Here is a 13,190-nt window from a genome sequence, read left to right as displayed (position 1 = left end):
GTCAATGCTGTATTTGAATTTATCACCTGATATGACCTAAAGTCGCCCCACAGCTTTCTGTAAGCTTTAGGGGTCACTTGCTTTGTTTTTATAGTACAGTGACGTAGCCACTGGTCTGTATATTGAGTGAATGTCAGAGCTGACTGCCTCTCTCCTGGGTACGTGACCATTTACATTATATCTGGTACTCTGTAGTAAAACACTATAATAAATATCTTACATACTTTTATATTATTTGAAGTCCATATTTAAGAAAAATTGGAAGTGGATCTTGAGGCTTAAAGTATTAATGCTGAATAATTTTGCTTTAAAATTGTGGATTTCTATTTTATGAAGAACTGTACTCTTGAAATTCATTCCCAAGCCCAGGGTTCAGAACACTTCTCATACTTGTTTCTAGGAGGTGTGTCATTGTGTTCGGGATTTAGTCTCCTTCAGTTAGTTTGTTTTGGTACACAGGATGAGAATCACAGCCATGTCCTTAAACTATTAGAAAAGACCTCCCTTTTGTCCCGTTGTCACAGCCTCTATCTCAGTGTGGGCCTGTTCAGGATTTGCTCCTCTAGTGGCGCTGGCCTCTTTTCTCCAGTCATTCTCGAGTGCCACAGAGTTTTCTTTAGAGAGGACTTGTCAGCTTTATAGATACCTGGAGCCAGCCTGCTTGCCTGCCTGCCTGCCTGCCTGCCTGCCTGCCTGCCTGCCTGCCTCCCTCCCTCCCTCCCTCCCTTTCTTCCTTCCTTCCTGTTTGTATTTTGTTTTTTTGAGACAAGGTCTCTCTATGTAGCCCTGGCTGTTCTGGAACTTACTATGTAGATCAGGTTGGCCTTGAACTCACAGAGATCCCCCTGCCTCTGCTTCCCAAGTGCTGCAGTTAAGGGTGTGTGACACCATGCCTGACTTTCTTACAGCTTTTCTTAAAGTTTTAGGGTGTTCCTAATGATTTTAACCTATTTTTGTATGAAAGTTAGTATCAACTTGTTTAATTCATAAATCAGAGCTTGTTGATATTTTCTGTTAGGACCTGATGTTTCCCCTTTGTTAAAAAGTGTGCCTTTTGTTTTTGAGGGATGTTTTGATATTTTTCTTATGTAGTCTGTATTTATTTCTTGTTCAGTTTATTCTTAAATATTGTTTATTTTTCCTTTAAATGGGATTTTCTTTTCTTCCACTATATCTTTTAAATCCCTGTGTGGCTGGGGATTTGGGGACCTTGTGGGAGAGGGGTAAGCAGTCTCCCTGAGTGAGACCTTTCCCCCGTGCCTTCCAGCTTATTAGTATGCATGTTTCTGTCTTATCTCAGTGGCCAGCTATGCACTGAGTCCTAGGTAAGTTTGTTCTGACCGCAGTTCTCCAGGTCCTGAGTGTAGCATCATGTCATCTACGAAGGACGTTTGGTTCCTGCATCTTAAGTGTTTTCAGGTTTCTTCTTTTCTTTTGTGTATTAATTACAGGGCTGTATAAAATCATAGGGAAGTAGCAGGCATCTCTGTGTGTTCGTTATTGTGTAGACATATGCTTGTTTCGGTGTTGGGGTGCATTGGGGCTTATGCACCAAACCCTCGCCATCATTTCTTTGGCCATCCTCTCAGGACCGCATTGCTTACAGTCTAGTTCTTAACTTTCCAAGAATTGGCTTCTGGCTTATTAAGTTGAGCTTATAGTTTGATTTCTCCTTCCTCACATTTCCCCTTTATCTGTTCCCTTCTTTGTGCTTTCTTCTGTTTTGCTTTTATAGCTTCTTGAGTTAGGATCACAGTTCATAAAACTAAGTGGATTATTTAAGAATGAAGTCATTCAGTTGATTTTCCCCCTTTTTGCTGAGAGTTAAAGATAAAACAAAGCAAAGCTCTGGAAGCCCCTTCCTGTCTAGTTTAGCCACACTAGGTTCAGGCTGTGCTCTGTCATCTCCCTGCTTGTGGAACCTGGTGTTGCTTTCCTTGTGAGCTTGTCTGCGAGCATTTCCATGAGTCCCTGTGTGTGCTTGAGCACAGGCTGTGGTCCTATCGAAGGTATAATGCTCTCTGTGCATGTCAGCCTGCCTTGCTGACTGTCTAATTTCTTCTGTCTCCTTCCTTAGTTTGGCCATATTATAAACTGAGAGTGATGTATTAAAGACTTCTAGTTTTAGTGTGCTTTTGTTTTTCTTCATATTTATTGTTTTGATATACTTAATGAAGTTTAATGTGTACTTTCTTGTAAAGTGACTGCTGTGCTTATAGAATGTTTATTTATAAATGCTATATCTTTATTTTGATCGATGACTTTTAGCATCATAATCTCCATGGTCATATTTAGTGGCTTTTGGTTCAATCTCTTTTGTCTGAGATGGGGAATAAAACCTCTGCTTCTTGTTTCTGGTTGTCTGCATTATCTCTGCTTTTTGTAAGTAGTCTTCTATAGTTAGTCTTTCGCAGTTGTTTGACATTATTTGTGTTCCTTGTGTTCAGTGTAGTGGATATGACCTCCCTAGTCAATTTGGAAATTCTGATTAGTGAGGTTTGCTGTAACAGCAGTTCACACTGTTGGCATGTTCAATGTCAGCTTTGTCTGTTCGCTCACGGTTCTGGTCTTTGTGCTGTGGTCACTCTTCCTTTCTGTGGTTGATTTGATCTCACTGAACTGGTTGGCCACAACTGTCAGCTTCAGCCTTAGCCCTGTGCATGCTAGGGTTATAGGGTTGCACACTCTCTTTTCTGTGTATCTGTTGTTCTTTAAAAGGTCTTGTTATTTAGGAAGATTGTAGTTCTCTTGTACGATCTTGTAGGTTGATGAGCACTGTTCCTATTGAACCTTCGCTGCCAGCTGTGTGTTTTCTCGTATTTCCTCTGCACACTGACTGTGCAAGCAAACTGTTTGGTGTTTCTCCCCATAGTATAGTTGCATCTTAGCTTTTAATTGACAGACATAAAGCATGTATGCTTTACTGCATATAATGACTTTGTTTGTTTTTATCTTACAGCCAAGAAATAATTATTAAATGCTCATCCAGTCCTTTCATGTTTCCATGATTGGTTGAATCTTGGTTAGTTAAAGCCCATGCTGTTGGGCTCATGAATGGAATGTTCCTTGAATTCTTTAGACATTTCCCCCCCTTTTTATTGAAGAGATTTTTCTCATGTAATGTGTGCTGATTATGGATTCTCTTCCCTCTACTCCTCCTAGTTCCTCTCTACCTCCCTTCCCAACTAGATCTACTGCCTTTCTATCTTTCCTTGGAAAACAGGGTTCTAAAAGATAATAATAAAATTATTATAACATATACTATAAATATATGTTCTGTATTATCTATAATTTAAAAAATAAAATATATGCCACATAAAATAAGATTTGAAAGAAAAACCTGACACATTAGAATTAGACAAAACAAACAGAAGGAAAAGAGGCCAAGAGAAGGCACAAGAATCAGAAACCCACTCGTTCTCACACTCAAAACACTAAACTGGAAGCCGTAACATACACACAGAAGACCTAGTGTAGAGCCATGCAGGCCCTGCGCATGCTCCTCAGTCTTGTGAGTTCACAGAAGCCTGGTTCGTGTGGATCTTGGGAGCCGTGTTTTCTTGGTGTTGTTTATCCCCTGACTCTTACACTCTTTCTGTCTCCTCTTCTGCAGAGTTCCCTGAGCCTGATTTGTTGAAGACACCCTGTTTAGGTCCGAGTGCTATACGGTCTCTCATTCTCTGCATAATAGTTCGACATTTTCCTATGGCTTTTGTATTTGAAGTACCGACTGGCTTTCCTGGCAGCACTCTTCACTCTTGGTTGGCCTTGTACAGTGCCGGTATTTTTGTCTAACAACTTGATTACTTTCACCTCCAACATTTATTTTTCCACCTTTAGACTTAAGGGGCCCATAGTTAGGGCCCAGCTTGGTTTCCCCTTATCGGACATAGTTGGTCCTTTAAGTTGTAGGACTGTCTTCCCTGTCCTCATTGCTGGTGTTATCCGCTCTGCTGGTGTCCTGCAGTGACTAGTTATAGACAGGAGGCTCACCCTGTTTCCTGGTCACGTTTGTTGCCCTAGCGTTTTTTTATCTCCCTGATCACTGCCATTCCTGTATTGCTTTCTTGAAGTGCCTCAATGCACCTTATGAGATTAAATTTTCACTGACACCTAGTGTCTTTATTTCTCTGGTAGATTTTCCTTAGAGAATTTTTTCCTTGCATTCAATAGATCATTTTCCTGGTATTTATTCATTTAAAAATTTACTTTTTAGAATTTCTTTTTATTTTATTTTATTTTATTTTTTTTAGAATTTCTTAATCAGTGAATGTGTTCACACATGTGTGCACACACTCATAACCTTTTCTTCAGAAGTGTTTTAAACTTTATTGTGCTGAGTTTGACCCCAGGGCCTGGAGTAAGCTCAAGTGCTCCACCATCGAGCTCTGTCTCTGCCCTTTAGTTTTTGAGACAGTTTCACCCCCCAGCCCACCTGGATCACCAGTTTGTGATCCTTTTGTCTCAGCGTCCCAAGTGCTGGGGTTACCAGCATGCACTGCTCCCATGCCCTTTTTTTGTTTTTTAGCTTCTACTGGGCAGTAGATATGTACTTTTCCATATGTACATACAGGTGTAGTATCTCTGAATTTTTTCGTACGCATATTTCATCTTATATGTTGTTGCAGCTTTATTCTGACTCCCTCCTTGGCATTATTGGGGAGGGATCTTCATTAGCTCAACGATTTGAGTTTAAATTTTCTGTTTGTAATATTACTATTGTATGTATGGATTTTTGTGTGTTGAGCACTTCTTGCTCTAAAAGCATGCCTGTCTGTCAGTTCTAGTGAAGGAGTCCCTAATCTCATCATTAAATAAGGTATAAGAAGGCTGGATATGATCTGTTCTACCACAGAATTTTTTTTCATACGTAGTTATATAAAATGAGAAAACATGTTATCTGCTTTCAGAATATAGTGATGGAATATATCTGGGATAAGAGTTATAGACATTCTTGTTTTAAAAGAGGAAAATTATCTAAAGAAAGTGGTCAGGAGTTATAAGAGACTGAAATCTAGACAAATTCCATTAAGTTTCACAGCCTGGCAACACTCATCTCCAGCCTGAATCTTCACCCTCAGGATCCATAGTCCTGCCCACTATTTCTGAGGCTTTCCCCTTGGCCCCTGTGCCAGTGGATTTACATCTGTACAAACATCTGTAGCTCTGGTCTTGAGGTCATTCATCCTTTTGCCTGGAGGATAGACAGCTCATGTTTATAGTTGGGCGGCTTTATCAACTTACTCCTCTCTGTAGAATACAGGAATCTGTCACCAATTCTTTACTCCATCCTACCAGTCTAAACTAGCTATATTTCTGCTGTTAAAACACTCTCAAAAGTTCTTATGAATGTCTGTGTTTTACGATAGACAAGAGGTCCTAGTGAATCTTTCCTAAATAATCTCCTTTTTTGCTCTGGCTTCTGAGATCACTGAGGAGATCCAGGAATTTATGTCTTGCCCTTCGGAACTAGCAAACACTTGGCAACACAGGTGTGCTTCTCTCCAGAGCTTGCTTTCCTAGGAACAGGTCTGGTAATTTAATTATCTTTTGAGGTCTGCAGGCCCAAGCATTTCTCAAAATTTCAAGTCCCAATCCCTTTTCTTCTTCCCAGTGCCAGAGCTTGAACTTGGAGCCCTCAGTTTTTCTCTTTCCTTCCATTGTATCCTTAGCACTCTGCTTTGCTATCTCCTCAGCAAAACTTCTTGGTTCATTACTTATAAAGTTCTACTTTGTATACAACTACACCAAGATTTCTACCACCTAAGCAGGACTGGCCTCCAGTCTAACAGAATGTTCTTAATGTCGTGACTCTCAGACTAGAAGCTCTGTTGACAGTCATATTTCTGTCAACTCTCTACTTATAATATGGGAATTCCTTAAGTCAGTTTGGGGTCTCTACAAACACCTCACCTCTTGGTGTGTGCTCATCAGAGAAATTGCTGACGTCCACATTTCTACCAATAGTTCATTTAAGACCATGTAGGCTGCTTCTGTCTTTCACCTAAAAATCCTTCTAGGCTTACTCCCAAGCCATTTACTTCCACACTGTGTCTACACTAGCATTCTATTCAGGCCATAATCTGTATTAGTTTTCTGATGATGCTGTAACAAATTAACAAATCTTGCCAGTTTGAGACAATATAAATTCATTGTGTCTATAGGTTTGAGATCTGAACTATGTTTTACCAGGCTGAAATCAGGTGTGTTTAGAGCCATTCACCCTCGGAGAGAACCCCAGAAGAGAATCTATTGTTTTTCCTTTCCTTCTTTGGTGGCATTTGGTAGGGACTGTTGTAGTCTGTGACTTATGACAGTCCAGTCTCTGTCTGTTTTCGCCCTGTAGATCAGATGTCCCTTACTTTCTATGGATGCACATATTTTGCAGTTAGGGCACTCCTCAGTACTTTGGGAACATGTCCCTATCTCATGGCCTTTAACTTGTCCACTTCTGCAAAAATCCCCATTTCATGTGGTAAGACTGCATTCATAGACTCTAGGGATCGGGTTGTGGATGTCTTTCGGCAGCTTTTAGCCTACTGCAGTGGTATTGCATTATATTTGTGGCTGTATGTAGCCTGACTCTTGGAAGCATCGGTGTTAGCGATGGTAATGTAAGTGTAAGTATAAGAATGTGGTGTGTATTTTTCCAACTTGTAGAGCATTCTTCTGATATTTTTACTAAAGGTTAGACTTAAAGCTTCTGGTGTTGTGTTACAAGGGGTATTTTCTTGTCATTTGTCACCTCTGCAAGGCTCATATCATGGCTCTTTTGCTAGATACACTTTTTTACAAATGGTGTTCTAATATGCTGCTTATAGTTTATTTGGAAGAGAGGTTTATGGAGTGGCTTAATTAGAATATTTATTTCCTATTTAATTTCTAACAGTTTGGTTTATAGTTCATAGATACACAGCCTCTTTATAGTTTAGTATTTTTTCAATGCATTCACATTTGGGTGATTTTCAATTGATTTTAGGATATGTTCATCACCTCAGAAAGAAAGGCCATTTCCATCCAACCCTCTTAGTACTGACTAACCGCTGATATATTTTCTGCCCTGTAGATTTGCCTATTTAGACATGTCATATAGAGATCATGCAACATGCTGTCTCTTGTGTCTGAGGTCTTTCATGTTGTGATATACAGCAGTGTTTCATTCCTTTCTCTGGCTGAATAGTATTTCGTTGAATAGCAACACTACATTTACACATCCATTCATTAGATGGTAGAGACTTGTTTCTATTTTCTATTTCCCACTTCTCAAGTCTCAATTTCAGTGAGAAGTGAAATGTCAGCATTGCCAGCGACAGTGACATTTGTGGATAAGGCTAAGCTCTGTCATGAAAGGACTTCCAACACTAAGTCCCCAGGCTCCTCTTCTGACTCCGGCCCTATTTCTGGTTCAAAACATTTTCTTTAATATGAGCAAACTGGCTCTCCTGAAGGGAAGAGAAACTACAAGGGCAGACCCATAGATAAATAATTACTTTAGAGAGAGAAAGAAGGGTGACTATATGCACAAAGGCAAACACTCTTGTGTAAGGGACGGTGGGGCATAGAAACTGGAAGGCAGATGGACTGCTTTCTTCCCTAAGATGGGCCTTTTGACTTCTGTATTAGCATCATTCTGTTGCTATGATAAAATACTCAGACAAAAGCAGCCTAAGGAAGAATGGGTTTATTTTGACTTAAAGTTGCAGAAGAGGTACATTCCATCGTGGCAGGGAAGGCATGGTGAAGGCATGGCAGCAGGAGCAGGAGCAGGAGACCAGCCTGTCACATTGCATTGACAGTCTGGAAGCACAAAGGAGGAGGAGAAAGTGGGACAGGGCTACTAAAAGCCTTACTCTCAAGGCTCACCCCCAGTGACAGACTTGTCACCTTTCATAAAGGTTCCACAATCTTCTCAGACACTTGCTGGGGACCAAAATGTGAGTGTACACACCTGTGGGGGACATTCTCATCCAGCCACCACATTGTCTTGTCAGATAGTTAGTAACATTGCTTTTTAATTATGAATTGCTAAAAAATCAAACACATGAGTAGTTGGACGGCTTAAATGATAGCACCTATTAATTCTAATTGTCCCATAACTTATAGGTTTCTTCACCAGCTAAAGGAAGAAAATTCTGAGTTAATCAATCAACTGTGGACTGATATTCAGCAGAAGATCGCTGCCCAGTCACAAAGAACTCCTCCAGGCTCTCCGTCCTCGGAGCTTTCAGCAGAGGATCAGAAAGGCTAGTCGCTCCTTTGCCGTATTTCTACTAGCATACTTTCTTAGGTTTGCTTGCTTGTTCGTTTCGAACGCAGTCATTTTCAAATGCTACTTAACTTTTGGAGTCTTTCTCCGTGGACTGAATTCCTGATGAATCTATGACTCTATTAGTGGAACAGTTTTTAGAGAAAGCTTAGTCTCTTAAAATGCTTTCTGCTGCGTTCTTCTTTCCAGGTGCTCTGAATGCAACAGATGCTGTCAAGAGAATCCAGGCTGGGCTTCAGCCTGAGGAGTCTGCTGAACCTGTAGACTCCAGCTATGTGGGGCAGGTGCTGAACACAAGGAAGCCAAAGCCGCTGCTAAGCAAAGGTGCACACTTTCCCACTGTACGCAGAGAGTTGTTCATGGCCTCTAGATCGTGTCCAGCTGGATGTATTTAAACATGAGTTTGTTGAGGGGGAGCTAAGAAACCCTTTCTGCCCCACACAATGTGTCACAGAGGGTAATCATATATTAGCTATAGATAATGTAAACTTTGTTTCATCTGTTGGTAGGTTTGCATTATAAAGATTGTGGCAAATTCTTTTTAAAAATGGTGAACAATCAAAACTCTTTTTGGTAAATGTGTAGGTGTGATTTTCCCGGTTTTGAAATAGAATGACTTTTGTCATTGTCAGTGAAAAGAAAACAAGATATGCGTGCTCTCTCCAAGCAGAAGAAAAACATGCTCTCCTCCAGCACAACCTCTGCAGACTTAGCAAGTAGCAATAATTCCAGCCTGGATGTCCTCAAACACATGATCCATGAGGTGGAACATGAAATGGAAGAGTATGAGCGGTGGACAGGCCGTGAGGTCAAGGGGCTGCAGGGTGGTCAGGGACTCACAGGCTTCACTCTGTCCCTGGTGAGCTCGCTCTGCCGGCTGGTTCGGTACCTTAAAGAGGTAAGGAAACCTCTCTTCAGGTGTAGATATATGTGGGTTGTCTTCTCCTTGCTTAATTTATTGCAACCTCTAGGTAAGGACAGTTAAATTTGAATAGTTTTATTTACTCAGTTTTAGTGTATCTAGTAACATTTACGCTTGTAGTTCCTCACTATCATTAGATATATGCTTAGGTAAATATAGCTGTTACTGTGAATTTTAGAAAAATGTACTTAGTAAAGAAAATCTGCCATAAATAAAGTAATATCCTGTGCCAGTTGCAAGTGTTGCTGGTGGATGTCTTGGTTTACACAGCACTGTTAACTGTAGCTTGTTAAGTTGCGCTCCCTGCTGGCTGCTGCTCCTCTCTCTGTCAGCGCCATTGGGAGAGTTGCTTTGCCTGTAATCTGTAAATTTCATAGGCAGGAAAACTGTGGTCTCTGTAGAATGGGTGTTGTCTTCTTATTGTGAAAATAATTTATAGAATAAAGAATTGTTTGCTTATAAATACTAATCGGTCCTTAGGTGGTATAGAATTAGTAGTAGGACATTTTAATTTTCTGTAAAGTCTACTTAGGGGTCTGGGGAGATAGCCCAGTTTCTACAGTGTTTGGAAGCATGTGTACTTGAGTTTAATCCCTAAACATTCTGGGGGACTGAAGATGGTGGCATCCTTGGGGCTCAGGAGCCAGGCAGTCTAGCCTAATTGGTAAGTTCCAATCCAAGTCAGTGAGAGACCTGACTCTATTTCTGAAAATGGCACTTGGAGTTTACATGCATGCATACCCTCACACACATGTGCATGCACAGATTAAAAATCTACATACAGTTTATTATGTACTTAAATCTGTTGAACAAATATGACAAAAATGTTAAGAAAATTTACTTTAAGCAGTAGTTGTATCACTGTGATTGACATGCCATCTGGGGGTGTTTTTGTAAAACTGCCTTCTAATGAAAGGTTTGTGTACTGTCAGACATGTGAAAGTCTTTTCAGTAGACCCCTATTCTGTGATTATTTCATTTTTTCCCCTTCACATTACTGTTCATGTGTCTTTTATGATATGAATAGTATCATAGCTAGTGGGTTTCTTCTCCCCTTTTATCTTTTATTCAACTTGTTCTTTGACAATTTCATATACATGCACACACACACACACACACACACACACACACACACACACACACACACACACACATTCTGATTACTGTCACCCCATCCTCTCCTATCTCCCTCCCAGGATTCTTTTCCCATTAGTCTGTAGTCCTTAAAAGTGTGCTAGTGCTTAGAAAGCGTTACAGGCCCAGTGATGTGCTTTGTTAACTATTCACTTACTTTCAAAGCTATGATATTTAATAGGAATAGTCAGTATAGCACTTGTTTTAAGTTATATTTTATCGATTAAAATATTTTTGATTGTATATCACACAGCATGAAATGGAAACATACAGAAGAGTATAGAGTGAAGGATCTAATTCTCATTCCTAACTGGTAGCTGACCTGTTTGTTTCCATGTAGCTTACTGTCATGGTCAGATGCCAATGTGTCTTTCTAGAGATGGGCTTTGTATTCAAACTATATTCATTTGCAGCCCTTCACTTTTTAAATGAAAAAAAAAAGTAGTCCTTTAAGATGGGACAAGGACAAAAAAAGTGCATTTTTATTAAATGTAGCCTTCTAATGAAAGTTTTTTTTTTCTTTTTTTCGGAGCTGGGGACTGAACCCAGGGCCTTGCGCTTGCTAGGCAAGCGCTCTACCACTGAGCTAAACCCCAACCCCTAATGAAAGTTTTAAATCTCACCATTGTCTTGGTTCTTGTTTCTCTGAAACTATCTTACCTTTGTAGAAGGGTAGTTTTCAGTCTGTGACCCACTGTGGGAGTTTACTTTTCTTCTGTCTTTTGTAGAGTGAAACCCAACTTCGGAAAGAAGTAGAGACAAGGCAGCAGCTGGAACAGATGTTAGGTGATCACCGAGAGCTCATTGATGCGCTGACAGCTGAAATTCTTCTCCTCAGAGAGGAAAATGGTGCCGTGCAGGTATTCACATGCTCTCCCTAAGGCTCCATGGTTGGTGGTGAGCATGTCTGCAGGCATGCAGGGCTGTCCTGGAGCTGCAGACGGCTTAGCTGCTCTGATTGGCGGCGGCAGAGGGTGGTATGAACATTTGTTATGCCAGGGTTCTATAGTCAAAACTCAAGCTGCATATAATATAGAGGCTAAGTTTGCTCTTTCTAAGAAATATGCTGTCGAGTGGGGATAACAGGAGCTACATTTCATTAGTCACCAATACCGTGGTCTTTTACAGAGTGTGAAGGAGTGTTGTGGTAGCCAGTTGTCGTCTTAGAGGAAAGGATAACAGTCTTTGAACCCTTCTGCACTGATCTCACATGCTATCTGTGGTTGTTTTCAGTGACTATAAAAAGGCATATAATATCTTTTCTAGAACACTGACTGTTTGCATGCTTCTTTATTTTCTCTCTTTGTATGTGTTATGTGACTCTACATATTCAAGTGTGTGTACAAGTCTGTGTGGAGGACAGGTTGATGTTGGTGTCAGCCTCAGTCACTCTTCATCTTATATTTTGAGGTAGGGTCCCTCCGTGAATGTGGACCTCGCCAGTTTGACTAGACTCTGACCAATGAGCTCCAAGGATCTACCTGTCTCTGTGTCCCCACACTGGCTTTATAAGCATGTGCTGTACTTGACATATTACATTGGAGCTGTGGATTTGAACTCAGGTCCTTATGTTTGTGTGGCAAGCACTTTGCTGACTGAGCCATATCCTTAGTCCCCTAAGCAATCTCCCCCTGCATATTTTTGATGTGTTTGAATGTTGTATCATTGAATCTAGCCAGTCATGTATGTACGTCAGTCCTCATCACATGATGAGTCCTCATCAGGCTTGAGAACATAGAATGTCTTATTCATCACTTTGTCAGTGTGTGTACCTGCAGACTGCTAGAAGAGCAGGACAGGCAGAGGAAAAGTAAGGGCAGAGGTCTTGAGGGAGAACTATAATGGGTGCTTCACAGTCCTCTGGGATACCAGTATAGAGGAAGTGAAGTAGAGAGAGAGCAGTCAGAGGTAAGATCAGATAAGTACCTCACATAGGGCTCTTTGCATGCTAAGTTTAAAGAATTAGGCAAATGACACGGAGAACCACTGAAGAGAAGAGTCATGATTCTTGAAGAGAAGAGTCTTAGGAGGGTCTTCTGGGCTACCCAGCATGCACTGTGCTCTGCTGTGGTATTTACTACCGGCTAATACTTCACTGCACCATGCTGTGTGGGCTATAGCAGAGAGGGTTGCCTTTGTTGGACTATGTAGTGTCTCCTGACTCTGGTTCTAACCACCTAGGAGCTGTTTGAACAATAATATACTTAATTAATGCTTATAAATGCTTAATATATATGTAGAAATTAAATCATTAAATTTACTTTGTTCTTAAATGACTACAATTATTTATCAGTGAGATATGTATACTTTTCTGAGTCTGTGTAACTATCCTAAACTTAAAGAGTTAGTTATATTGGACATCACTGTCCTTGTTTCGTATTCCACAGTGTGTTTCTACCCAAAACTTACATTTTTAAACATAGCTACTTCCAGAAAACCATCCATCAGAAGATTTGTTGACTTTTTGGTTGTCTTTCTTGTTATTGTTTGAGAGTGGGTGTCTCAATGTAGCTTAATGTGGCCTTGGCTTTGTGATCCTCCTGTCTCAGCTTCTTGCATGCTAGAGTTGCAGGCATGTGCCGCCATGCTTGCCTGAGGAGATGTACTACTACCAAGTACAAGAAATCTCATTTTCAAACTGAACTGCCTCCGGTGAATAGTTGACTAATGCCACACAGACACTGTCTTCACTGCTTTCTCTTGAGAATTGAAGCCATTCTCTGGTGCCCCTGTGAAACCACTCTGTCGTCTCAGACTACAGTTTGAGGATAGAACATTTGCATCTAGGCATTGTGAGATTGGTTCAGATAGGGCACAGCAGCGTAGCCTAGAACGGAAGTGGGAAATGGGGTGAAGAAAGGCAGAGTG

General features: G+C 40.7%; 1 protein-coding gene across 10 annotated transcripts in view; it reads left to right on the top strand.

Moving 5' to 3' along the window:
* The window catches only part of Spice1 (spindle and centriole associated protein 1), a 41,777-nt gene that overhangs the window by 15,830 nt on the left and 12,757 nt on the right, over positions 1-13,190 (top strand). For all 10 annotated transcript variants that reach the window (XR_015632677.1, XR_015632678.1, XM_087575842.1 and 7 more), the window contains 4 exons: positions 8,104-8,243; positions 8,456-8,590; positions 8,899-9,164; positions 11,051-11,182. Coding sequence is in view for 8 of the 10 variants with exons in the window: in XM_087575842.1 (XP_087431968.1) it covers positions 8,104-8,243; positions 8,456-8,590; positions 8,899-9,164; positions 11,051-11,182 (673 nt within the window). In the remaining 2 variants the exon portion in view is untranslated. The remainder of the gene's footprint in view (positions 1-8,103; positions 8,244-8,455; positions 8,591-8,898; positions 9,165-11,050; positions 11,183-13,190) is intronic.

This window comes from Rattus norvegicus, chromosome 11 (genome assembly GCF_021556685.1).
Source record: "Rattus norvegicus strain SHRSP/BbbUtx chromosome 11, alternate assembly SHRSP_T2T, whole genome shotgun sequence".
Taxonomy (NCBI): Eukaryota; Metazoa; Chordata; class Mammalia; order Rodentia; family Muridae; genus Rattus; species Rattus norvegicus.
Note: the sequence above shows the minus strand (reverse complement) of the source record. Positions and strands in the feature narration are given on the sequence as shown.